A 20,234-nucleotide genomic window follows, 5' to 3' on the forward strand; every position below is an offset into this window, starting at 1 on the left:
AAAATTATAAAACCTGGCTACAAACCTTATCAAAACACAAGTCACCACATTATTCAGCATTCTACATGCAGGACAAATAGCACAGTGGGTTTCTCTGGCACAAGGAAGCCCCAGACTCGTCTGAACTAAAGTCCACCAGTTAAGTTACCTGTGCCTCTAGACAGCTGAAAGTCCTAACAGATTAAACAGGCAGATTAGAAAAAGCAAAGAGAAGTAGAAGGGCCGTGATGGTAATTAACACCGAGCACCGAGCACTCAGGAGAGACAGTTCTGCATCATCTGGGGTCTGCCAAGGGCCAGGGCAGGAGGAAAGAAGATAACAGCTGAAGAGACAGTACACAGGAGAGACACTGCAGAATGAACGGAATACTAGTCCTCAGTGCAGGACACCCAGCAGAGCCCAAGGGTAGTAAGGAAGAAGTTCCCACGACACACCAGAGTCAGACCCTTAGAGGACAGGGCAGTACCTGACTGGCTACTGGGCCAAAGAGAACTCCACCTCTAGCCAACTACCTTCCCCAAAGAAAAGCAGGGTCACATCTGCAGACAAATGTAAACTGAGTGCTTATGGTAAAGACACAAAGTGTGCTTGCTATCAACGAGCCTTACTACAAAGCCTTCCAAGGGCAGAGATGTAGGAAGAAAAGAGTGTGCTGACATCTTCAGTAAGCAACAGTGAACAGCAGAAAGGGTCAACCCAGGGAGTCCTTTACAGAGCCATGATCACTACAACCAGGAAATGCCAAATTTCAAACACATCAAACCAGAGGTGCAGGGAGCAGCGCGTCCACTGGGAGGGGCCACAGAACATGGATTCATCTCTGTCTCTGTTAAGTGGAGAGGGAGGACATCCATGGCTCTTGTGACCGACAGAAACAATAAAAAGAGTTGAAGGAAAAACACAGTTCAAGGAGAAAATCCCCCAAAGCCTAAATCACAAAAGGGCAGGAAAAGAAGGGGGAAGGGCAGGGGAAGAGGAAAAAGAGGAAGTAAACCAGGGCAGAGGAGAACAGAGTAAAACTGTACTACACTTTTACAGCCGCATATTTAAAATACTGTTTATTAGGAAGAGCTGACTACAGCAAGCTCCAGAAGCAGGAGCCAGGGCAGGACTGCCATCTTCATGCTCAAAGCATCGAAGACAGCTGTGGGCAGTGAGCACCAGAGTGCCTCCTGCACTCTTCAAGGCTTGCTACTTTCCTCAACATTACACACCAGACAGGAACATGTGTGGCACACCTGTGGGAGGTGCTGGGAATCAGAACTCAGGTTCTCATGCTTTCCCACACCAAGAGCTCTTACCTAGCTCACACTTGAATTTTCATGGAAAACAACTGCATGGATACTGGCTTAATGAGGGTCGTAGGACTTTTTAAAGGAATGTAGAAATTGCTGCATATATCTATGCACAACTGCCTCTAGATTGAATTATGATCACAATCTAAGATGAGAATGTGGTCTGGAGAGACAGTTTAGCACTTAAATGTGCATATTGTTTTTTTCTCTTTTCTTTCCTTATTTATTTATCTATTATTTATTTATTTGTTTATTTATTTTTTAAGTGTGATTGGATGATTTGCCTGGGTGTGTATCTATGCCACTTGCATGTCTGGTGCCTGTGGAGGTCAGAGGAGGCTTTGGGTCCCTGGAACTGGGAGATGTAAGCCACTGTGTGGGTGCTGGGAATCTAATCCGAGTCCTCTGGAAGAGCAGCCAGTGCTCCTAATCACCGAGCCATCTTTCCAGTCCCCTGCATATTGTTCTTGTAGAGAACCTGAGTTTGGTTCCTAGTACCACATCATGAGGCTTACAATCAACTGTTACTCCAAATCTGGGGGTTCTGATGCCTTCTTCTGGATACTGCACTCAAGTGCACATACCCATCTACTCATACATACACATAAGTAGAAATAAAATCTTAAAGTAAAATAAGAGCATTCTCATTTCTCCAAGTATCATATCCACACTTGAAAGAAGCTGCTTGTGTTCAATTAAAAACTCACTCAACAATCATAGTTTTGTTTTTCACTAACCCAAAGACTAGAACTATGTCAATGAAAATGTGGCTTTCCCTAGGCTAGAGAACTTTTAAGAACCAAGATGACAAGGCTTTACCTGGTGAAAGGCGTCAGGATCCCCAGGATTGAAAAGTGAGGGTAGCTTTTCCTCTAGTCCTCGAACTATTTCTGGCCATACAGAATTCACCAAGAAATCATAACCAGGGACGATAGTGCCTTTTTCACTGTGGGACAAGAGCCGAGATTAGTCAGCTTACCCTACGCTCTACTTAGTGCACTGTGCTTAAATAAAGGCCCTCAGCCTAGATTATCTAACCACTTCAATTTCACTTCTGGGTCTCAGTGTCACACTGACCCTGACTCTCTTGCCTCCTCCAAGACCCTGTCAGGGAAAAGGCAAACCCACCGCACAAAGTTAATATAGCTCTCCCACTCCCAGGCTATCATCCAGACTCTTAGCTTGGGGAACAGCAGCCTAAAGTCAAGCATAGTGGCACAGGTGTGCTTTCTCACATTCAGGAGGCTGAGACAGAAGAATTACGAGACTTGGCATAAAAAACAGTAGCCTCCTACCACAGGAAAAGCAGCCTTTGCATTCAAGACACTTACTTGTAAGGCATGCAAGTTTACTAACCTATCTGTTCCTAAAGCACTGTGCTTCCATGCTCTAAGAATGTATTCATTTCTAAAATTCTATGACATTTCATGTAAAACCTTGGTCACAGATCTTGATCTAAGAGGACACTAAGTTAATATGTGTGTGCTTTGTTTTGTAGTGTCTGGAACTAGGTGCTGGATTTCTAATCTGCAAATTCAGCACTGAGATAAGAGCACACAATTAAGCTCACAAAGAGGTTTCTGTATGATAGAGGTCAGCTGGCAGTGCAGGACCAGACAGTGAAGGGCCTCCTCCATTGTACCAAGGAGGCTGCACCCTCTCACAAGCCCTGAGAACAGGGGAGAAGGAAGGTTCAGCATGCAGATCTGAGAACTGGAAGCCTGCTCGGGTCCTGAGTTAGACAACAGATGAAAGGTCAGATGGCAATGGTTCAAGCAAATGGGTATCTATTGAAGACCAAAGGAGAACTAAAGACAGCCTCAGGATCAGTATAAAACTTGCCGACTTGAACACTGGACACTCGGGAGTAGCTGACTGGTAGGATGTATGCCTTGCCTGTACAAGGCCCTGGGTTTAAGCCCAGCATCACAAAACCAGAAGATACTTGTTTTGTATATGGAATGAGATTTGGCCCATGGGAAGAATCCATTTCAGTTTAAACTGGACTTGGGAAGAAGGTGGGTGAGAAAAGGAAAATGCCGGAGTCTGGGCTCCACGAGGCCCTTGCACCCAGACCTGCCTTCCAGCAGCAGAGAGGGGCACTAACACACTAGCTCACAATGGGCCTGCTCACTAAGCCAGCTTGGGGAGCAGCTCAGGCTGCACCCTTGAACTTACCTTGACACAGCTCCTCCTGTGACTTCCCGGAGAAGGCGGCAGTGGTGAGGGATGAACTCCAAGAGCTTGCTATACATGAGCTGAAGGCCACTGGGGTGAGACTCAACCAACTGTTCAATCATCACCTATACAATGAAAGCCGTTTGGAAACAGCATTCAAAGGGAAACATGAACTAGACACTACAAAGGTGAGGGAACTTGGGCCACTCTTCTGTTCAGCTGTTAGTTTTGTTTTTGTTTTCCTGGGTCAGGGTCTCACTGTACAAAGCTTGACTTGAACTCACAGAGACCGCCTGCCTCTGTCTCCCCAGTGCTGGGATTAAAGCGTGTGTGTCATCACACCCAAGTCAGCCATATATTTTCTAAATAGTAAAACCAAGCTGGTCATGTTCAGAAGCAGTTGCTATGTTTAGCTGTAGCCCTGACTTGATGTGGGGAAGGAGGAGGCTAGGTGGCGGAGACTAGCCTGGACTGAAGAACCTGCTTCCTCCAGAACAGGTCTAGATTATAGCGAGGGCTCATTCCAGTTTCTCACAGCCCAACCCTTGGCCTCTTCTATCACTACTAGGCTTAGGGTAAAGTATGAGGCAGACAAATGAAAACATAGTTTCCTTCAATATTTTATTTTTGGTTATAGGGTTGAAACTCAAAATATCATATAACAGAAACCGTAAGTTTTAAAAGTCAGGGGGCTATAATTCACTTAATACTATCTTTAAATGAGAAATGTCTTCTATAGGCTCCTATTTGAATACTTGGTTCCCAGAGGTAGAGCCTTGTGGAGGAAGTACTTCACTACAGATGGGCTTCAGGGTTTATAGCCTTACCCTACTTCCTGCCCCTGCTCTCTGCTACCTGTATGTGGATAAAAGTGTGCTCACCCAGTTTTCTGCTCTTGCCAGCAAGCTAAGCCTTCTCTGCCATTATTAACTCTATCCCTCTGGAACTGTAAGCTGAAATAAACCATCTTTTGGAAGCTAATTTTGGTCCTGTTTATCACACAACAGAAAGCAAGCTAACACACTCGATGGACCCACAGACTTCAATGCTCCTTCACTTCAGCACTGGAGACTCACTTCGGTGAAAGGCACAGCTGTATCTGTAACTGAGCTAGCCCAGTGACTGGTAAATGCCAGTGCAGCTGGTTCTCTTCCCTCCACAGACAGCTACAGAGTGTAATAAGATAAGAACGTGGGAAACTGAAAACTTACTTTAGCAATTCTAAGCTTGTCCAGAACTAAAATTAATCTCTGTACTTAATCTCAAAGACGTATAGTAGCAGAATGAAGGACAGCCCCCGAGAGATTGGCCAAGCATCTGCCATCACAAATGCTGACAGTTCCCAACAGAACACACAACTCTACCTGATCATTAATCCAACGGGTGAAGGACATCTGTCTAAGTGTGTCAGGTTGATGTGAAGTCCTCCATCTCCGATTCCCACCTTCCTAGCCCTGACAATCCCTCCCTGATTCTCAAGTGTCTTCCATTCCCTACAGAGCTGTGGACAGATAGTCTGCCTTTCCTTCCACAGGCCTCACTGCTCTGGACTCTGTGGTGCCTTACCAGCTGTTTGCTTGTCTAGTCCACCTATCAGACTAGTGGTTGTTTTCTAGTGACTTAACTGGGTATGACTCATCACTTTAACAGAGCTAATGTTTTGACCCATGCCTTCTTCTCTTAACCCCACATACAAAGACATAGCCAAGCTGCATCATGAACACCCACTAGAATGCACTTAGTTCCAGTACCAACTGTGCAGCAGGACCCTTTCTAGCTAGCATGCAGAAACAAGCTCCTTGCATCTCTGGTGTATCTGTCTCTACCCCCCACAAAGCAAAGGCAGCACAGCATGGCTCTGTATAAGCTCCCCACACCAGAAGCACATACCTCATCAACGTATGGCTTCACCAGGACTTGGCCAACCAGAGCTTCTGCGTCCCGTGTCTTGTCAATGGTGGCATAGGTCCGCAGGCAGTGCCGGATGATGTCCACATTTGAGGTCTGCAAGCCTTCCAGCAGGAGACCTTCTAGGGATTGCTGCAGCATTGCTGTGATGCCAGCTATGCGCTGTGGGGGCCATCAGAAAGTTCACATCACAATGGTTCCCAAACTTCAAACGGCTGTACACACATTAGCCCCTGACCCCACAGAAAGCAGTGTGTAGACATTTAAAAGGGGGAACTCTGCCTGGGGTAACAGTCTATCTCCTTCCATGACCTTTCTCCAAGTAGAACACCAGCTCAGCAAAGAATTTACAGAGAGACAGTCAGAATGAGAAAATGTCATTTTCCTCTATAGCTACAAGGTAAAATTGGTTTCTGATAGGCATTACAGATTTAAAGCTCAGCCAAGGGGCTGGTGAAATGGCTCGGCCATTAAGAGCCCTTGCTGCTCTTGTGGAGGACCTGAGTTCAGTTCCTAGTATCCCCACGAACGACTTTCAGCCCCCCTCTTCCGACCTCAATGGACAGCTGTAAACACATACACACTACTCAGGCATGCACACAGAAGCCAAATGGTTTAACATTAAAGGGGAAAAAAAAGCTCAGTCTAGGGATTTGGGAAAACTGAACATTATCTGTGCCGTACGTTGTCAGATTTAGACTGGTACTCTTACAGCTTAGAATGTGAGTTAGTCTTTCCACAAATCTATAGTGAATGACACTTGGAAAGCAGGAGTCAAAACCGAACTCCAAGCCTAGGGTTAACATCCTGTAACTCACAATCAGTGCCAGGCATGCTGCTAACCACTGAATAGATCCTCTGCACCCAGAGCCCAGCCCTACCCACACTTACAGGTCTCACTTTGTCCAAAAGGGGCATGCCCTTGCTTTGCACAGCATGAAACTGAAGCTGGTTAAATTCTGTGGCAATTCTCTCCAAAACCTGTCCAGTCAAGAGTGGGCTGAGAGAGACAACAAGCAGAGAATTCAATTGCAAGGCTGTTGATTTCCCAGAGGACATGGCACCTGACTGCCCATAAAGGTCCAAACCACAGTGTTCAGCTTCCAGACAAGTGGTGCTTGGCTTTAGGACAGTGGCAGCCTTGCCACAAGGTCAAAATCCATCTCTGTGCCATTTGTCTGTCTCCTCCAAATGGCCCATTCCAGCTGCAGTGGGCCACTGGTAAAGTGAATGTGACTGCTGCTGCTAGAATCTGCCTCAGGACCCCAGTATCACAGGGGCCATGTGCCCCCACCTTTTCTAAGCCCTGCTCCCAACTGCCTGCACCGTCCCTGCTTTGACTGTATGTCTCTCTTTCCTGAACCTTCTCTCCTCCACTTGCTTGTCTCTCTTCCTCTGAAATACCTGATACTTCTTAAACACCAAATGCATTTGTCACTTTAATAAAGTTGGCCTAATAGCAATAAATAAAATCTCTTAAATACCTTCCTATTTAAACAATAGCTTAAAGTTCTGTTACCAATACTGAAAGAGCACTCTCAGTGTGCTGTAGGGCCCAGAGAGAAGGCATGCTGCAGTGTGTAGCTGCCACAAAATACAGAGCAAGCACCTGTCCCCTAAACATGCTATAAAGTACCAATGACACTCGAGGAGGAGGAACAACAGCAGAGGAGATGTGTTATTTTACTGGCGGAATGATGAACTAGGAAAATGTCCTAGCATAAGGACAAGGGAAGCATCACAGTGAGGCCACTGGACTGCCTGGCCCCAGACTGTCAAATCAAAACTAGTTCAGAGTGGAGGCAAAAGGCTGCCCAGTAGATGCTCCTATCTTTAGTGTCTTGAGCTCTTCTCCTGGAGCCTGGGGCTGTTTATGTCTAGTGTGTAAATACCCCTCAGCCTAACTACTCACTAATCTGCCCTTGTCTTCCCTTTGCTGCAGGGTCAAGTACTGACCTGAGCTAAGCAAAACTCTCTGAGGTGATCCAGAGCAAAGCAGGCACAGTGTCACAGTGTAGCTCATCACCAGGGCAGCTGGAAGCCCACTCTTCCCTAGGCCCCGGCCCACACCTTTGTTGGGAGCCTACCAGCAACTGAGACTGGTAGTGAGGACTGGCCCAGTACCAGGGCCTTACAGTCTGACAGGAAAAGCACTTGAGTCAACCAACAGCTTCTGTTCCTGGTGGGTGTCTGTGAGCCCAATGGCAGAAGGGAGGTGAGGTCAGGGGAGCCTTCCTGTGGTAACTTCTGTGTGTATTGTCTGCACATTTTGATGCAGAATTGCATGAAACTTTCAAGAGCAGGAGAGACCAACAGTATCCAAGATAACAGAACAAATGGCACAAACAAGCCCCTCACATTTTCAACTTTTAGTTCCATCTAGCACAGTGTCATACCACCTTTCCATACCTTGTGCATGTTTTGGGTGAATCTGGAAACATGTTAAGTGAACTGGGTGGTCAAAGGGAGGTGACCAAGAGAGAAAGGCCCTCAGGAAGATGGACGGGGGTCTAGACACTGGGCTCAAGCCTGGATCCTGCTGCAGTCAGGGAACCACAGCTCTGGAGAATGTAGAAGTGATGAAGGGAGGCTTGGGGATGTGAATTCCCAGAATGACTACACACAGGAGAACCTTTAGGATCATATGGCAGAGTCCTGTGCTGAAAGGGTGGGAGGCCAGGCCTGAATTTGGAAGAGAAGAGAAAGTGAGGAAGCAGATGCAGCCATGACTCAGCACCAGCCTGCAGCTCCAGCCCAGTGCACAACAGAGAGGAGCAAACACCAAGAACTACTCCGCCAAGTCCAAGCTGGCACTAGGGTAAAGAAGGCACAGGTTCTAGAGATGAGAAAGGAAGGAGAGGGAAAAGAGAGCAGCTTCACCGTAGCGAGCAGGAGAAAGAACACAAGCACTCATTTCCCGAGATAAGGGAGAAAAGGACAGTGGAGCTCTTCTGCCTTGGAGAGAGTCAATTCCTCACTTGATGAGTGCATGTGTCTGAAGAATGGCTGGAGAGGCTTTGGTGGGGTCAGACCAATCCCAAACCAAGACTAGTAAAGCTCACGTGCAGCCGACAGTTCAGTGTCCCTGGTAAGGTTCCAGGAGGCTTCCTGGGATGTGTGTTGGGTGGAGTCCCGAGACAGCACTGTGATTGAGCAGGATGGAGAGGAAGGGCAGCTCAGCAGGTGTCCAGGAAAGAAGCTGGGGGTTGGGGTCAGGTGCCAACTGAGGACAGGCTGAGAAGGACTGTCACAGTGTGGAGCAGAGCAGGCAAAGCAAAGTCAACACCACTGGCCCTTCAGCATCCATCTCTCAAATGCTGGGATTATAAGCAGGTGCCATCATCACACATGGCTGAGTCACTTTTAAAAACTGTACACCAGACTCAGATATTCTTTGTTTTCCAGAAATGAGTCTCACTCAAAAAAGTCTTAGCCTGGCTGTCAAGTACCTAGTGAAAACACTTACCTGCTTGCTTCCAATGAAGACACATCTTTAGAACTTTGAGAGTTTAAGATTTTTTCAATTTTCTCAACTGATCGAATAACTTGAATAAGTCTCAACACACTCATCTATAAAGAGGATGACAAATAAAAACAAACAAAAAAGCAGTTATCAGGATGTTGAGAGGCAAAGATCAACATTATACATTTTAAATATTCTTACATAATCCTGAATTCCCAAGAATATAAACTCATTCTGGCTTTCCTACAGTGAAATTTCAAATTTCTATCCTAAGATTACATTAAGTAACACAAAATAAGATGGCAAGCTATTTTGCCAGCCCTTATACTTATTTTCTCAAGATCTATTTTCATGTTTTTCGTTTCCAATATATTCATCTTCTTTAGCTACATGAGCACAACACACCTACATACCCAAGTGTCAGTTCATTAAAGACACTTATGACAAAAGTCCACAGGGACGACGGGAGACACATTGTGCAATAAGATGACGCCCAGGCTCCCCAGAACATGGGGCTCCTGGCAGATACTGAGCTCCTGTCTCTCACAGTGCACAAGAACACCCTCTGTGATGGGGACAAATGGCATGCTTGCTAAGCTTCCCTGTGGGGTGCTGCTATTTAATTTATTTAATCTGGTGACCACTCAGGCATGTCTCCAGTTTTGTCTTCTGCAGCAAGTCCTGACGATGAACATGAGAAGCCTGGGAAGGGTGTCTGTAGCATGTAACATATCACTTTAAAACATTAAACTCCTCTCTCCTTATTCACAGACCAGGCGTAAGAACTCCTAGGCACTGCCCTTAATGGCTGCACAGAGACACTGATGCCATCGGCTCTTCTCAGTAGAGTACCCAGAGAAACCGCACGCCTACAGAAGTGATAATGCACTAAACTGGATCAATGTTTAGGGGCAGACATCACAGCATACCTTTTTCTTCCTAATGTCTTCTTGCTTAGACATTCGTTCATCTACTGCCAGAATTCCTTCACTGACAGATGACCTAAGACTCTTGAAAATAATAAAGAAAATGTTTTGTAAAAATGAAGTATAACATAATAAAACTGACATATTCAATTCTATTTCACAAGACTTGGTATACCCAGGCCAATACTGAGACATCGACAAAGATTACAACGCATGAGACAGAATTACTGTGAGGCACACAGGATATGGAGGCCCAGTGATACACAAAGCCAAGGTCATGGCAGACTATGTGCCAAAAAAGGCAGCATAGAGGAGACACCACAGAAGCTGGAGTGGAGAAAGGACAACTGAAGCCTGTGTATGGGAGCAGCTGGGATTTAAAGATTTGGTGTAGACTCTGAAAATCTGCAAACGAGCACAGGGAAGAGTCCTAGAGGGCCAAAGAAATGAGGACAGCCCTGCTCAGGGTAGGTAGCTCAGGCTTCCCTTTCAAGAGAAGGGGAAATTGTGTCTAGAATAAAGCGGGTAAATCAAAAAATTCTACAGAAAAGTCCATTATAAACTACTGCAACACTGGCTACTGACAAGCTAGACAACAGCACACCTCAGTCCCCATCTCAGGATCTCAAAGGCCTGCTTCAGCAGTGGTTGGCTAAGGTGTTGGCATACGGTGGTGGCAAGGCAGCAGTAAAACAGGGGAGGTTTGAGGTGAGGAAGGAAGGAAGAACCAGTCGGCATGAGAGCTAGTCTCAGGCAGAGAACAGTTAGTTGCCAGTCAGCTCCACATAAGGCTGAGAGATGGGGTTCTGGGAGCTCCAGGTAGAGTCAAAAGGATGTGGAACCCAGCAGCGGACCACAGAATCATTCCCCTTCATTCTGTGGAGAGTGACTAAGAAGAGCTTCAGAAAAACAACCAAGACATCAGCAACCACACTGCTTGTGAGTTCAAAGCCCAGCTCAGGAGGTATCACCTACCACAGGCCTCCTTCCTTGAGACCCCTGACACTGACAAAATTTCCCCAACACTAAACACGTAAGGAAGTCCACCTGTCACATGTTCAAATAGGGTCTATGGTTTTTCAAGTTCATGGTGACACATACAGGCCACCTTGGGACAGAATACCAAGTACACTGCAGCTCCATAGTGCCAAAGGGCCTGGCAGTCAGGGGCCTGAGACAACTGTGGGGTGGACCAGGAGGCAAAGGACAGGGTGGCCCAGTGACCTACTGACATGACACCAAACTTCCCTACAGTGTTCACCCTTCCTTGCACTGCACAGTATGTCAGAGAAACATTACAACTCTTGTGCAAGGGGATGCTGCTAACTTGGTATCATCTCTCCGTCAGGATTTAAAGAGCTCTGCGGGCAGGCTGGGAACCTAACCACATGTCAATTATCACCTGGGAAGATACTTATAAAATAGAAAAGGCTTAGGACATACACCAGCTCTGCCCCAGTGACTGGTCACTAACAGGCTGAATCCCCACCTTCGCCTCCTCTAGCCACTTTAAAGCCATCTACTTGAAGACCCTGTTGCCTTTACACCAGTCATGCTGCAGACTGTAACATCACATGCTAAAAACACAGAATCATCTATCTGCAACTTTCTGAGATGTAGACTATAATTACTGGCCACTGAAAAACAACAACCCAACAGACTAGGAGTTCTTGGATCCCTAAGTAGTCAGGCATATCATGCTTTATGCTATACTATTTACTAAGAGTGGGGGAACTTACCAGAACCTCTTCTCGTAATTGTCCCAAAGGCACAGAAAGCTGGTTAAGGGCTCTGTCCATGCCGACCTAGAGGCAAAATCATGACAGCTCAAAATCATCACTCCTAATCCAGTGTAACGATCTGTGTAACGATCGAAGTGTCCATGATCACTGTTGGCAGAGTACAGAAACGATTGTGGCTATATACATAGACGATGAGAATAAGGAAGTCAGAGTACATAAAAGTCTCCTTACATACAACTTATCTTTGGGTGATTTGGGGTTTTCTGAGATGCGAGGGTGAACTGAGTGCAAGTACCACTGAGTTCTGGCCCTCAGGGCAAGTTTAATGACCAAAGATTTCAACCAGAAGTGACAGTTATTTTCAACTGGCTTGGTGCCAAGGTCTGATGAAGGACATCTCACTTAAATCCTTTAACTCTTGGGGGAAATCCAAATTAAACACAATGAAAATAAAACTTTCTAAGTTTCTAATTCTACTGGAACAGTCATCTTGGTAACTACAGCACATTCACAACACACAGTTCATTCTTTTTCATGTTTCTTAAAATTCCCAGAGGGTGTACTTTCTATATTTCTTTGGACAAACATTTAAAAGCAAAATAAAATATGAACAAGATTTTAAAAAAGCCCTCAAAGAATAGTTTGAAAGTATTAAAACTGAGCATTCCTATGCTGCTCTGATAAGTAGCTGGCATGGTCCTCACCACTCATGAAGGCTGGCCTTCTGAAGATCAGTGCTGGCCCTGCTTCCTACTAGCATGTGCATATATATGTGTCAGGCCAGTGAGTAGGCTCCCACCAAGAGTGGCTGTCATGTGCTCAGGCGGAAAAGCCTAACCAATGGGACTTCCTGTGAACCTGTCAGTACCCAACAAAAATGGCCTCTTGCTGCCCGCCCCTCCCTTCACTACACTCACAGTTAACAGTCAATACCCACTCAAAAATAATCGGACATGGTGATGCACACCTATAATCCAGCACCCCGGAGAGAGAGGACTGCTGCAAGTTTGTGGCCAGTCTAGGCTGCACAGTTAAGTTCCAAGACAGCCAGGTTGACAGATTAAGATGTCATTTCAAAAGTTAGGCATGGTAGCACACACCTTTAATCCAGCACTTAGGAGGCAGAGGCAGGTGGATCTCTGAGTTTTAGGCCAGCATAGTCTACCTATACAATGTCAGAAGAGCCACAGCTATAGAGAGACTCTGTTTCAAAAACAATAACAAAAGGCTTTCTCAGGAAAACCAAAAATACAAGGAGAATAATAAGGTCACAGCAGTTTTATGTGAGCAAGAACTAAACTAAAAACACCATTCAAGTTTTGTTCTTCTGTGACTGACATTAATGAGTGCCTGAACCTGAAACTTTGATTTCTAAAATACTGCACTTTTAGGAACCAACCCACCCAAATGAGGACCTGTGTATCACACCAGTGGTAGGGACTATGGAGGGAAGCTCACCAGGTTTGTTGAGAGGTTGACAAAGTCCGCATAGTCCTTGTTGATGAGCTCCACCATGGCTGTTTTGAGCAGCTTGTAATATAACTCCAGGTCATCTCTCAGCTCTTCCAGCTGCACCCGTTTCCTGCAGTCAGACACAAAATGATCCACGTCGAAATCCTCCTGGAAAGAGCAGGAGAACCAAGTTACTGGTACATGAAGACAGGAGGAGGAAAGGGCCATTCTACCACTCACGAAGCCAGTCTGTCCCGAGCCCCTTCTGGTCACATGCTGTGACAGAGGTGCCTGTCCACTCACACAGGTGCCCAGAAGGGCCAAGGGCAGTCTCCTTGTGGTCTCAGTCTACAGGGAATTTAAGTTTCAAAAATGACACAATTCAGTTAAGGCTCATCTAAAAACAGAAACAGCTTTCCTCCCTAACTTTCTAAATATTAACTATTTAGTGTAAAATTTTTAATAGACTATGAAAAACAGCAAAGAAAGAAAAAAGAAAACAAAATCTTCATATACACCACTGAGCTATTTTTCACTATTTAACATTGTGCTTCATATGTTCTAGACCTTTTTTTAATGCACACAAACACCTGCACAAATGCACCTAACACTTTTCTCCCAAGACAACAACACATCTCAGTGTTATTTCACTGCATACTTGAGTGGGCACTGAATGTCCACAGCATGGGCTTCCATGGACCAGGTATGGAGGCAGCACTTCCCATGTGATCCCTCAGGCTACCACGCTCTTAGCTTCTCCTCACAGCATCAGAAGCTCCTGGTAAGCTGATGCACTTACAGCAGGCAGGTTCCTACCTACTTTGCCTGGGACTGAGCCTCCCACTAGTGGAGCTGCTCCATCACCAAGATTCAGGTGTAATGGTTCCCAAACATGTTAATGCCCCAGAATGTATTATTAAAGATCACATAATTCCATTAAACACTATAAATCAAAACATTATGACTGAAAAGAGGTGACCATTTTCATGAAAAAGCAAGCAGGTGCTTTGGAAAGACTGGAAACAGGCAATTTGCTAAGCCAAATCTTTCTGAATCACATACAGGTGACATAAACCCAGCAGGGCAGGGGGTGGGGAAATCACGAACCCAGAAGACTCTGTAGCAGATCCTTTGCAAATGCCCACAGGTTCTCACTCCACTGAGAGAAACAAAGTGAATACAAAAAAGACCATGCTGAAATGGAACCAGCAGATGAACTGCAGAGTCATATCAATGTAGAACAAATGATTACATCACTATCTTAAAATAAAATGCTAAGGTCTGTATACACCATTTCTTCAGGTACCAGTTAAAACTTCAGTTGACCAACCAAATACCTGCCCTGACCATATAGACAAAAAGGCTTTCTCCCGAACCAAGGCATCATAGCAATCTATAGAAAAGCCATCTGCTTCTCCATGTGAGCCACAATCAGCTTGGATGGTTTGGGAGAACATGGCCCACAACCCCAGCCTTGGTATAAGCAGGTATATGACCTTGGGCAAGACATTATAACAAGTGAACTGTCTTATTCTAGGTGACTCATTTAGGGTTACTTGTCACAGCAAAGCTGCCTGATGTAGAATCAAAGGTATTCTAAGTAGCTTGGTTCTATCCTTGGTCTTAGCCAAAAGGCTAGGAATCAACAGTAACTTGGTTTACTAAGGCCAAGAGTTCAAGTTCAGCTTGGGCTAGACAGCAAATCACTGTTTAAAACAGAAAAGAAATAGAAAGCAAAGGAAGAGCGCATCTGGTCTGCATGGATGAGCAAAAAGAAGGATCTAGCTGACTGCATTAGAGCTGTGCAGGCGACAGGACCAATGGCAGTCTGCTGTGACTTTAAGAGCGGGAGACGAGTGTAGTGGAGACAAGTCTCTGGGCACGTCTGTGAGGTTTTCCCGAGAAGGTAAGCTCAGCGTTGGCATCCATCACCTTCTGCCTCCTAACTGCAGCTGCCTTAAGTTCTGCCACCACTTCTCTCTGCCGGGGTGGACTGGCGGTGTCTCCTCACACTGTGGGCTGAACCAAACCCTGCCTTAAGCTGCTTCTTGCCAGGTGTTTGGTCATAGCAATGAACACTAATACAGTGAGACACCAAAGACGACTCTCCAGCCAGGAGCTGTGGACAGGGAGAAACTGAGGTAGAGGAACCAGAACCAGGAGTGGTGGTGTGACTGAAGATGGCTCCTATGTGCCCACAGGGCGTGGCCCCGTTACCCAGTGTGGCCTTGTTGGAGGAATGTGTCTCTGTGGAGGCAAGCTTTGAGGTTACATATGCTCAAGCCAGGCCCGGCACACAGGCTCCTATTGCTGCCCATGGATCCAGATGTAGGACTCTCAGCAGCTTCTCCAGCACCATGTCTGCCTGCACACCACGTCCTGCCAAGATAATGGACTGAACCTCTGAAACTGTAAGCGACCCCAATTAAATGTTTTCTTTATAAGACTTGCTATGATCATGGCGTCTCTTCACAACAATAGAAACCCTAAGACACCAGATAAGAACAGTCATCAGAGAGGCTTCATCCAGCAACTGGTGGAAACCGAAGCAGAGACCCACAGTCAAACATTAGGTTGAGCTCGGGGAATCTTGCTGAAGAGAGGGAGGGAGGAGTGTAAGAACCAGAGGAGTCAAGGACAACACGAGAGAACCCACAGAATCAACTAACGGAGACTTCATGACAACCAGGGAGCCTGCATGGCACTGACCCAGGCCCTCTGCACATATATTCCAGTTCTGTAGCTTGATCTTGTGGGTCTCCTAACAGTGGGTGCAGGGGCTGCTGTTTCCTTTACTGGCTTTTGGGACCCTATTCCTCATGCTGGGTTGCCTTGCCCAGTCTTAATATCAAGTTGCTTAGTCTTTCTACAACTTGATATGCCATGTTTTGTCAATATCCATGGGAGGCCTGTCTTCTTCTGGATAAAAATGGAGGAGGAGTGGATGGGGCAAGGGAGGTAGAAGGGAGGTGGGGAAGGGACTGGAAGGAGAGGAAGGTGGGAAAACGGTGGTCAGGATTAAAATAAACAAATACATCCAGGGGGAAAAAGTCAAAAAGCAACCACTGACCAAGTAGTTTCTGAACTTGCATATTTTCCTCTCACCATGCACAACAGCCACACCACACTTTTCTGTCCTTGTTCTTCAAATCTAGATCTGTAGCTGCCACACAGTCGGTGGTCAATGAATGCCTGTGGGTGAGTAGACGACTGCTACCATGGCACTTGCAGGTTGTCATCATGGCAATCTAGTAACAGTTTTCAAACAAATGACTGTAATTTGTGTAGTCTCAACTCTCCTAATGTGTATCTGATAGCCTTTTAAAAAATAAACGCCACTGCAAAATACGCCCAACAAGACACAAATGTCTACAGACAATCCGCATAGCAGGCACTCCTGCCGCCCTTCCTGCCACCAAACCAACTCATAAGATGTTTCTTTAAAGGAAATACAAATAACAAAGGACCTTGACTTCTGGCTCCACCTAGAAAACCAACATTACACACAGAAAAGCTATTCTATGTAGTTTCCTCCACAGTCAAACTGGTCACATTAACAGAACTGCAAATTGCTTGGCATACTCAGAGGTTTGACAGCATGAACCAGCATGGACGTGCCAGCAGCCACTCATTCCCCCAGCTGGCTGTATGTTGTTTCACTGCTTGTATTTTGTGCCACCTACTTTCTGATGTGCATTTAACAGAGGCACCGCGTCAGTGTGAGAAAGTCTGCAACGAGGCAAAGGCGCCTGGCGCTAGGCATGCAGGAAGCATTTAAGTTTTCTCACCTAAGGTCAAAATAGGCCATGATCCCTGGGCGGTGGTGGCGCACTCCTTTAATCCTAGCACTCAGGAGGCAGAGCCAGGCGGATCTCTGTGAGTTCGAGGCCAGCCTGGTCTACCAAGTGAGTTCCAGGAAAGGTGCAAAGCTACACAGAGAAACCCTGTCTCGAAAAAACAAAACAACAACAAAAAAATAGGCCATGATCCCTGGGTGAGCTTTCTTCCTCCAGATACCTTTCCCATCACGCACCTTTGGCTCTTTCTATCCTCAGGAGCTCTTAGTCATGGGATGGAACAGGGGCTTTCTGAATCATTCTTTCGGGCATCCTACTTGCACTCATGTATTGGGGCTGGTGAGATGGCACAGCAGGTAGGAGTGCTTACTACTCTTGTAGAGGGGACCAGAGCTTGGCTCCCAGCACTCAGAACCCAATGGCAGCTCCTCTAACTCCAACTCCAGCGAAGCCAACAGTCAGATTCTGGCCTCTGAGGACTTCTGCACACACTGTGCACATAAACTCAGGAAGGCAAACACACACACACACACACACATAAAATAATAAATCTTAAATTACACTTACTTTAGTGGCTTAGTAATGTCACTACATAAGAGCACTTCATCCCTGGCTCTAGACACGCCTCTCACTCATGAAAAAGTATGTGGGCACGGTAAAGAAGACATATATAAATTAAAACCAAAAATCCAGAGCTTTGCTCATGTAAACTAAACGCAAATATCAAAACAGAGCTAGGCCAATTAAGTCAGAGGAAAAAATCACCACGTGAAAGGAGAATCACGAGCACACACATACATACATACATACATACACACACACACACTCACACACACACTATACTGTAAGATTTGCACTCATTTGCTCAATATTTGAGGTGCCAAAGAGACAAAATTTCTAACTCCCTAACCTGTTACCTGAAAACAGCTCTGAAGTGGTCCCTCAACTTTTAACACATTCAACGGCACAACCTGTAGGCTCTCAGCCCTTGGGAAGCTAGAGAAAAGAGGATCGAGACCCGCCTGGGCTACGACTCAAAACTCTGTCTCAAAAAAGAAATTGGGTGTAAACATGTTTTGGGGATATTTTAAGTGACAACAGCGGAGGGATACAACTAACAGAGCAAACTCCTTCAGTTGCGGCTCAAAGCCTGGATCTTTTCTAGGCTGTGCCTGCCGGGTAAAATTCTATCAGCGAAGTGTTTTCCCTTTGGATTTGTAAGCAGGGCCGCCGCTGGGCTGCAGGGTGACGAGGCTGTCAAGCTCCCATTCCTTAATGTCAGAGTGAAGTTCAGCCTGGACACCCCAGCTCCCTTCTCCCCCGCGTCCCTACGACCCGCCGGAGCCTCCGGGAACCGCAGGGCCTCAGCGGAGGGCCTCCTCGGCGGCGGACCTGCCGGTGTCCCTCACCTTCATGAACTCGTCCTTATCGAAGCACAGCGTGTCCGGCCCGGTGGGCAGGTTCATCCTGCGTCTCTCCATCACGCCGGCAGCCGCCCCTCAGCTCCAAGACTCCGCTGGCAGGAAGGACGCAGGCGACACCGCAGGGGACGCGGCTGTCCAGCCCTGCACGGCGCTGGCCCCGCTTCCGCTCCGGTGACACGCGGCAGCCAATAGACGAGCATAGCGGGCGCCTGCGCAGTTGGCAGTAGGAGAGGCGCGCGGGAGGCCGACGCTCGCAGCCGGGCGCTACTGCCTCCGGTGGTCGAGAGCGGCACTGCAGCCTCACCTACTCGCCTAAACCGCTGGCCAGAGAGAAATGTCAAGGATCAGAACAAGCCTTGTTCTTTTCACCTGGGGGAGAGTCCCAGAGCTGCCTCCTCCGTGGAAAAAAACGTCACCGCCCTTAAAGATGGTCCTTAAAAATCGGTCAGAGGAGCCGGGCTGTGGTGGCACACTCCTTTAATCCTGGTACTCGGGAGGCAGAGGCAGGAGGATCTCTGTGAGTTTGAGGCCACCTGGACTGCAGAGCTAGTTCCAGGACAACCAGGAGACACATGAAAAAAAGTGTCTTGGGGGAAAAATGCTATCGCTCTGCATTTCAGGTTACCCTAAACATAAAACCATCACTCTAACTGAATGTGGGGGTAAAATTTAAAGACCCTATTGCTAGAGTCTGCCCTAGATTGGCAGGTCCCCTTAAAGTGACTCCCCAAAGTGTCTCAGGAAGTCGTGATACACAAGGATGCACAAAGTGGACTGCACTCCACGACCTTAATATGCTTGTGTGTGGTGGTGGGGGAGTGGGCAAAGGAATCCTTGTTTTCTCTTTAACATTTTATTCTTGTTAGGAAGTCACCCATACAAGTCTAGGCAATGTGGACTGACCACGCTCCAGTAACTCCCCCTGTCCCCAGGTTCTCTCTACTCAGGGCACCAGCACCATGGCTGTCATTGGGAGATGTTGCTGGAACATGTGGTGGTATTGTGTTCCCCGAAATATTGTGCAAGCTAATAAACTTATCTGGGGTCAGAGAACAGGACGGCCACAACATTAAACATAGAGGTTAGGCAGTGGTGGTGCTTGGGAGGTAGAGCCAGGTGGATCTCTGTGAGTTCAAGGTCACATTGGAAATAGCTAGGCATGGTGACTCACACCTTTAATGCCAGAAAGTGAGCCTTTAATTCCAGGGAGTGAAGGAAGGAACCAGAAAGATATATAAGGCGTGAAGACCAGAAACTAGAAACATTCGCTGGTTAGGCGTTCAGGCTTTTGAGCAGCAGTTCAGCTGAGATCCATTCTGGATAAGGACTCAGAAGCTTCCAGTCCAAGGAAACAGGATCAGCTGAGGAACAGGTGAGGTGAGGTAGCTGTGGCCTGTTCTGTGTCTCTGATCTTCCAGCGTTCACCCCAATACCTGGCTCAGGTTTGATTTTATTACTAAGAACCTTTTAAGATTCCTGCTACATCAACACTCCCCAGACATCCTAGTTATCAATTCATCAGGTGAAAGAACAGATCAACAAACAAAACCATTCTTGCCAACTCAAAATATCATCCTCGCACCTAATGAAATGAACAGTTCTCTGCTGACATTGGACTGAGAGATATGGCCTTCAGCTCCAGGCTATAATTCCAGAGTGACAACTTGGAAGCACCAAGGGAGGGACCCAGGTGCTGGCAGAGAAAGAAACAAAGAGTCCTGGGAAACCTGTCTTGTCCCTAGCAGCTTAGAGTAGAACTTGCAGTTCCCTCCTGACACTGTTCTCCACCCTTTATCAAAGAAAGTAACCTGAACACGTATGGCCTAGTGTGCTAATCTTGGGGCTGCTAAAGGGTCCAGTGGCACAGCAGAATGGACAAGAGTCCTGGTGCCTGTTTGCTTCCGCAGGATTTGGTAGGAGCAGCCTGGAGTCTATCCTAAGGACTGCCGTTCTGTCCCAGCACACCCCAGCCAGGGCAGCAGATCAACTTTGGTGCTAATGGACCCCAATGGTGATATTTTATTTGTGCTGAAATGTGATTTTATTTG

At 46.7% G+C, this 20,234-nt stretch overlaps 1 protein-coding gene across 2 annotated transcripts in view; it reads right to left on the reverse strand.

Moving 5' to 3' along the window:
* Cog2 (component of oligomeric golgi complex 2) overlaps nt 1–18,361 on the reverse strand; it is a 31,438-nt gene extending 13,077 nt beyond the window's left edge. The window contains exons 1-9 of one of the 2 annotated variants that reach the window (XM_036187839.1): nt 18,172–18,361; nt 12,972–13,133; nt 11,511–11,576; nt 9,775–9,855; nt 8,849–8,952; nt 6,274–6,382; nt 5,365–5,544; nt 3,475–3,599; nt 2,116–2,242 (exon numbers count right to left, since the gene is read on the reverse strand). In XM_036187839.1, coding sequence (XP_036043732.1) covers nt 2,116–2,242; nt 3,475–3,599; nt 5,365–5,544; nt 6,274–6,382; nt 8,849–8,952; nt 9,775–9,855; nt 11,511–11,576; nt 12,972–13,133; nt 18,172–18,243 — 1,026 coding nt within the window. In that variant the 5' untranslated portion in view covers nt 18,244–18,361. Of the gene's footprint in view, nt 1–2,115; nt 2,243–3,474; nt 3,600–5,364; nt 5,545–6,273; nt 6,383–8,848; nt 8,953–9,774; nt 9,856–11,510; nt 11,661–12,971; nt 13,134–18,171 lie in introns of those variants that run through there. The other variant, XM_036187840.1, reaches the window with a different exon arrangement.
* Between the last annotated feature and the right edge of the window lie 1,873 nt (nt 18,362–20,234).

Source organism: Onychomys torridus, chromosome 5, assembly GCF_903995425.1.
Source record: "Onychomys torridus chromosome 5, mOncTor1.1, whole genome shotgun sequence".
NCBI classification, from domain to species: Eukaryota; Metazoa; Chordata; class Mammalia; order Rodentia; family Cricetidae; genus Onychomys; species Onychomys torridus.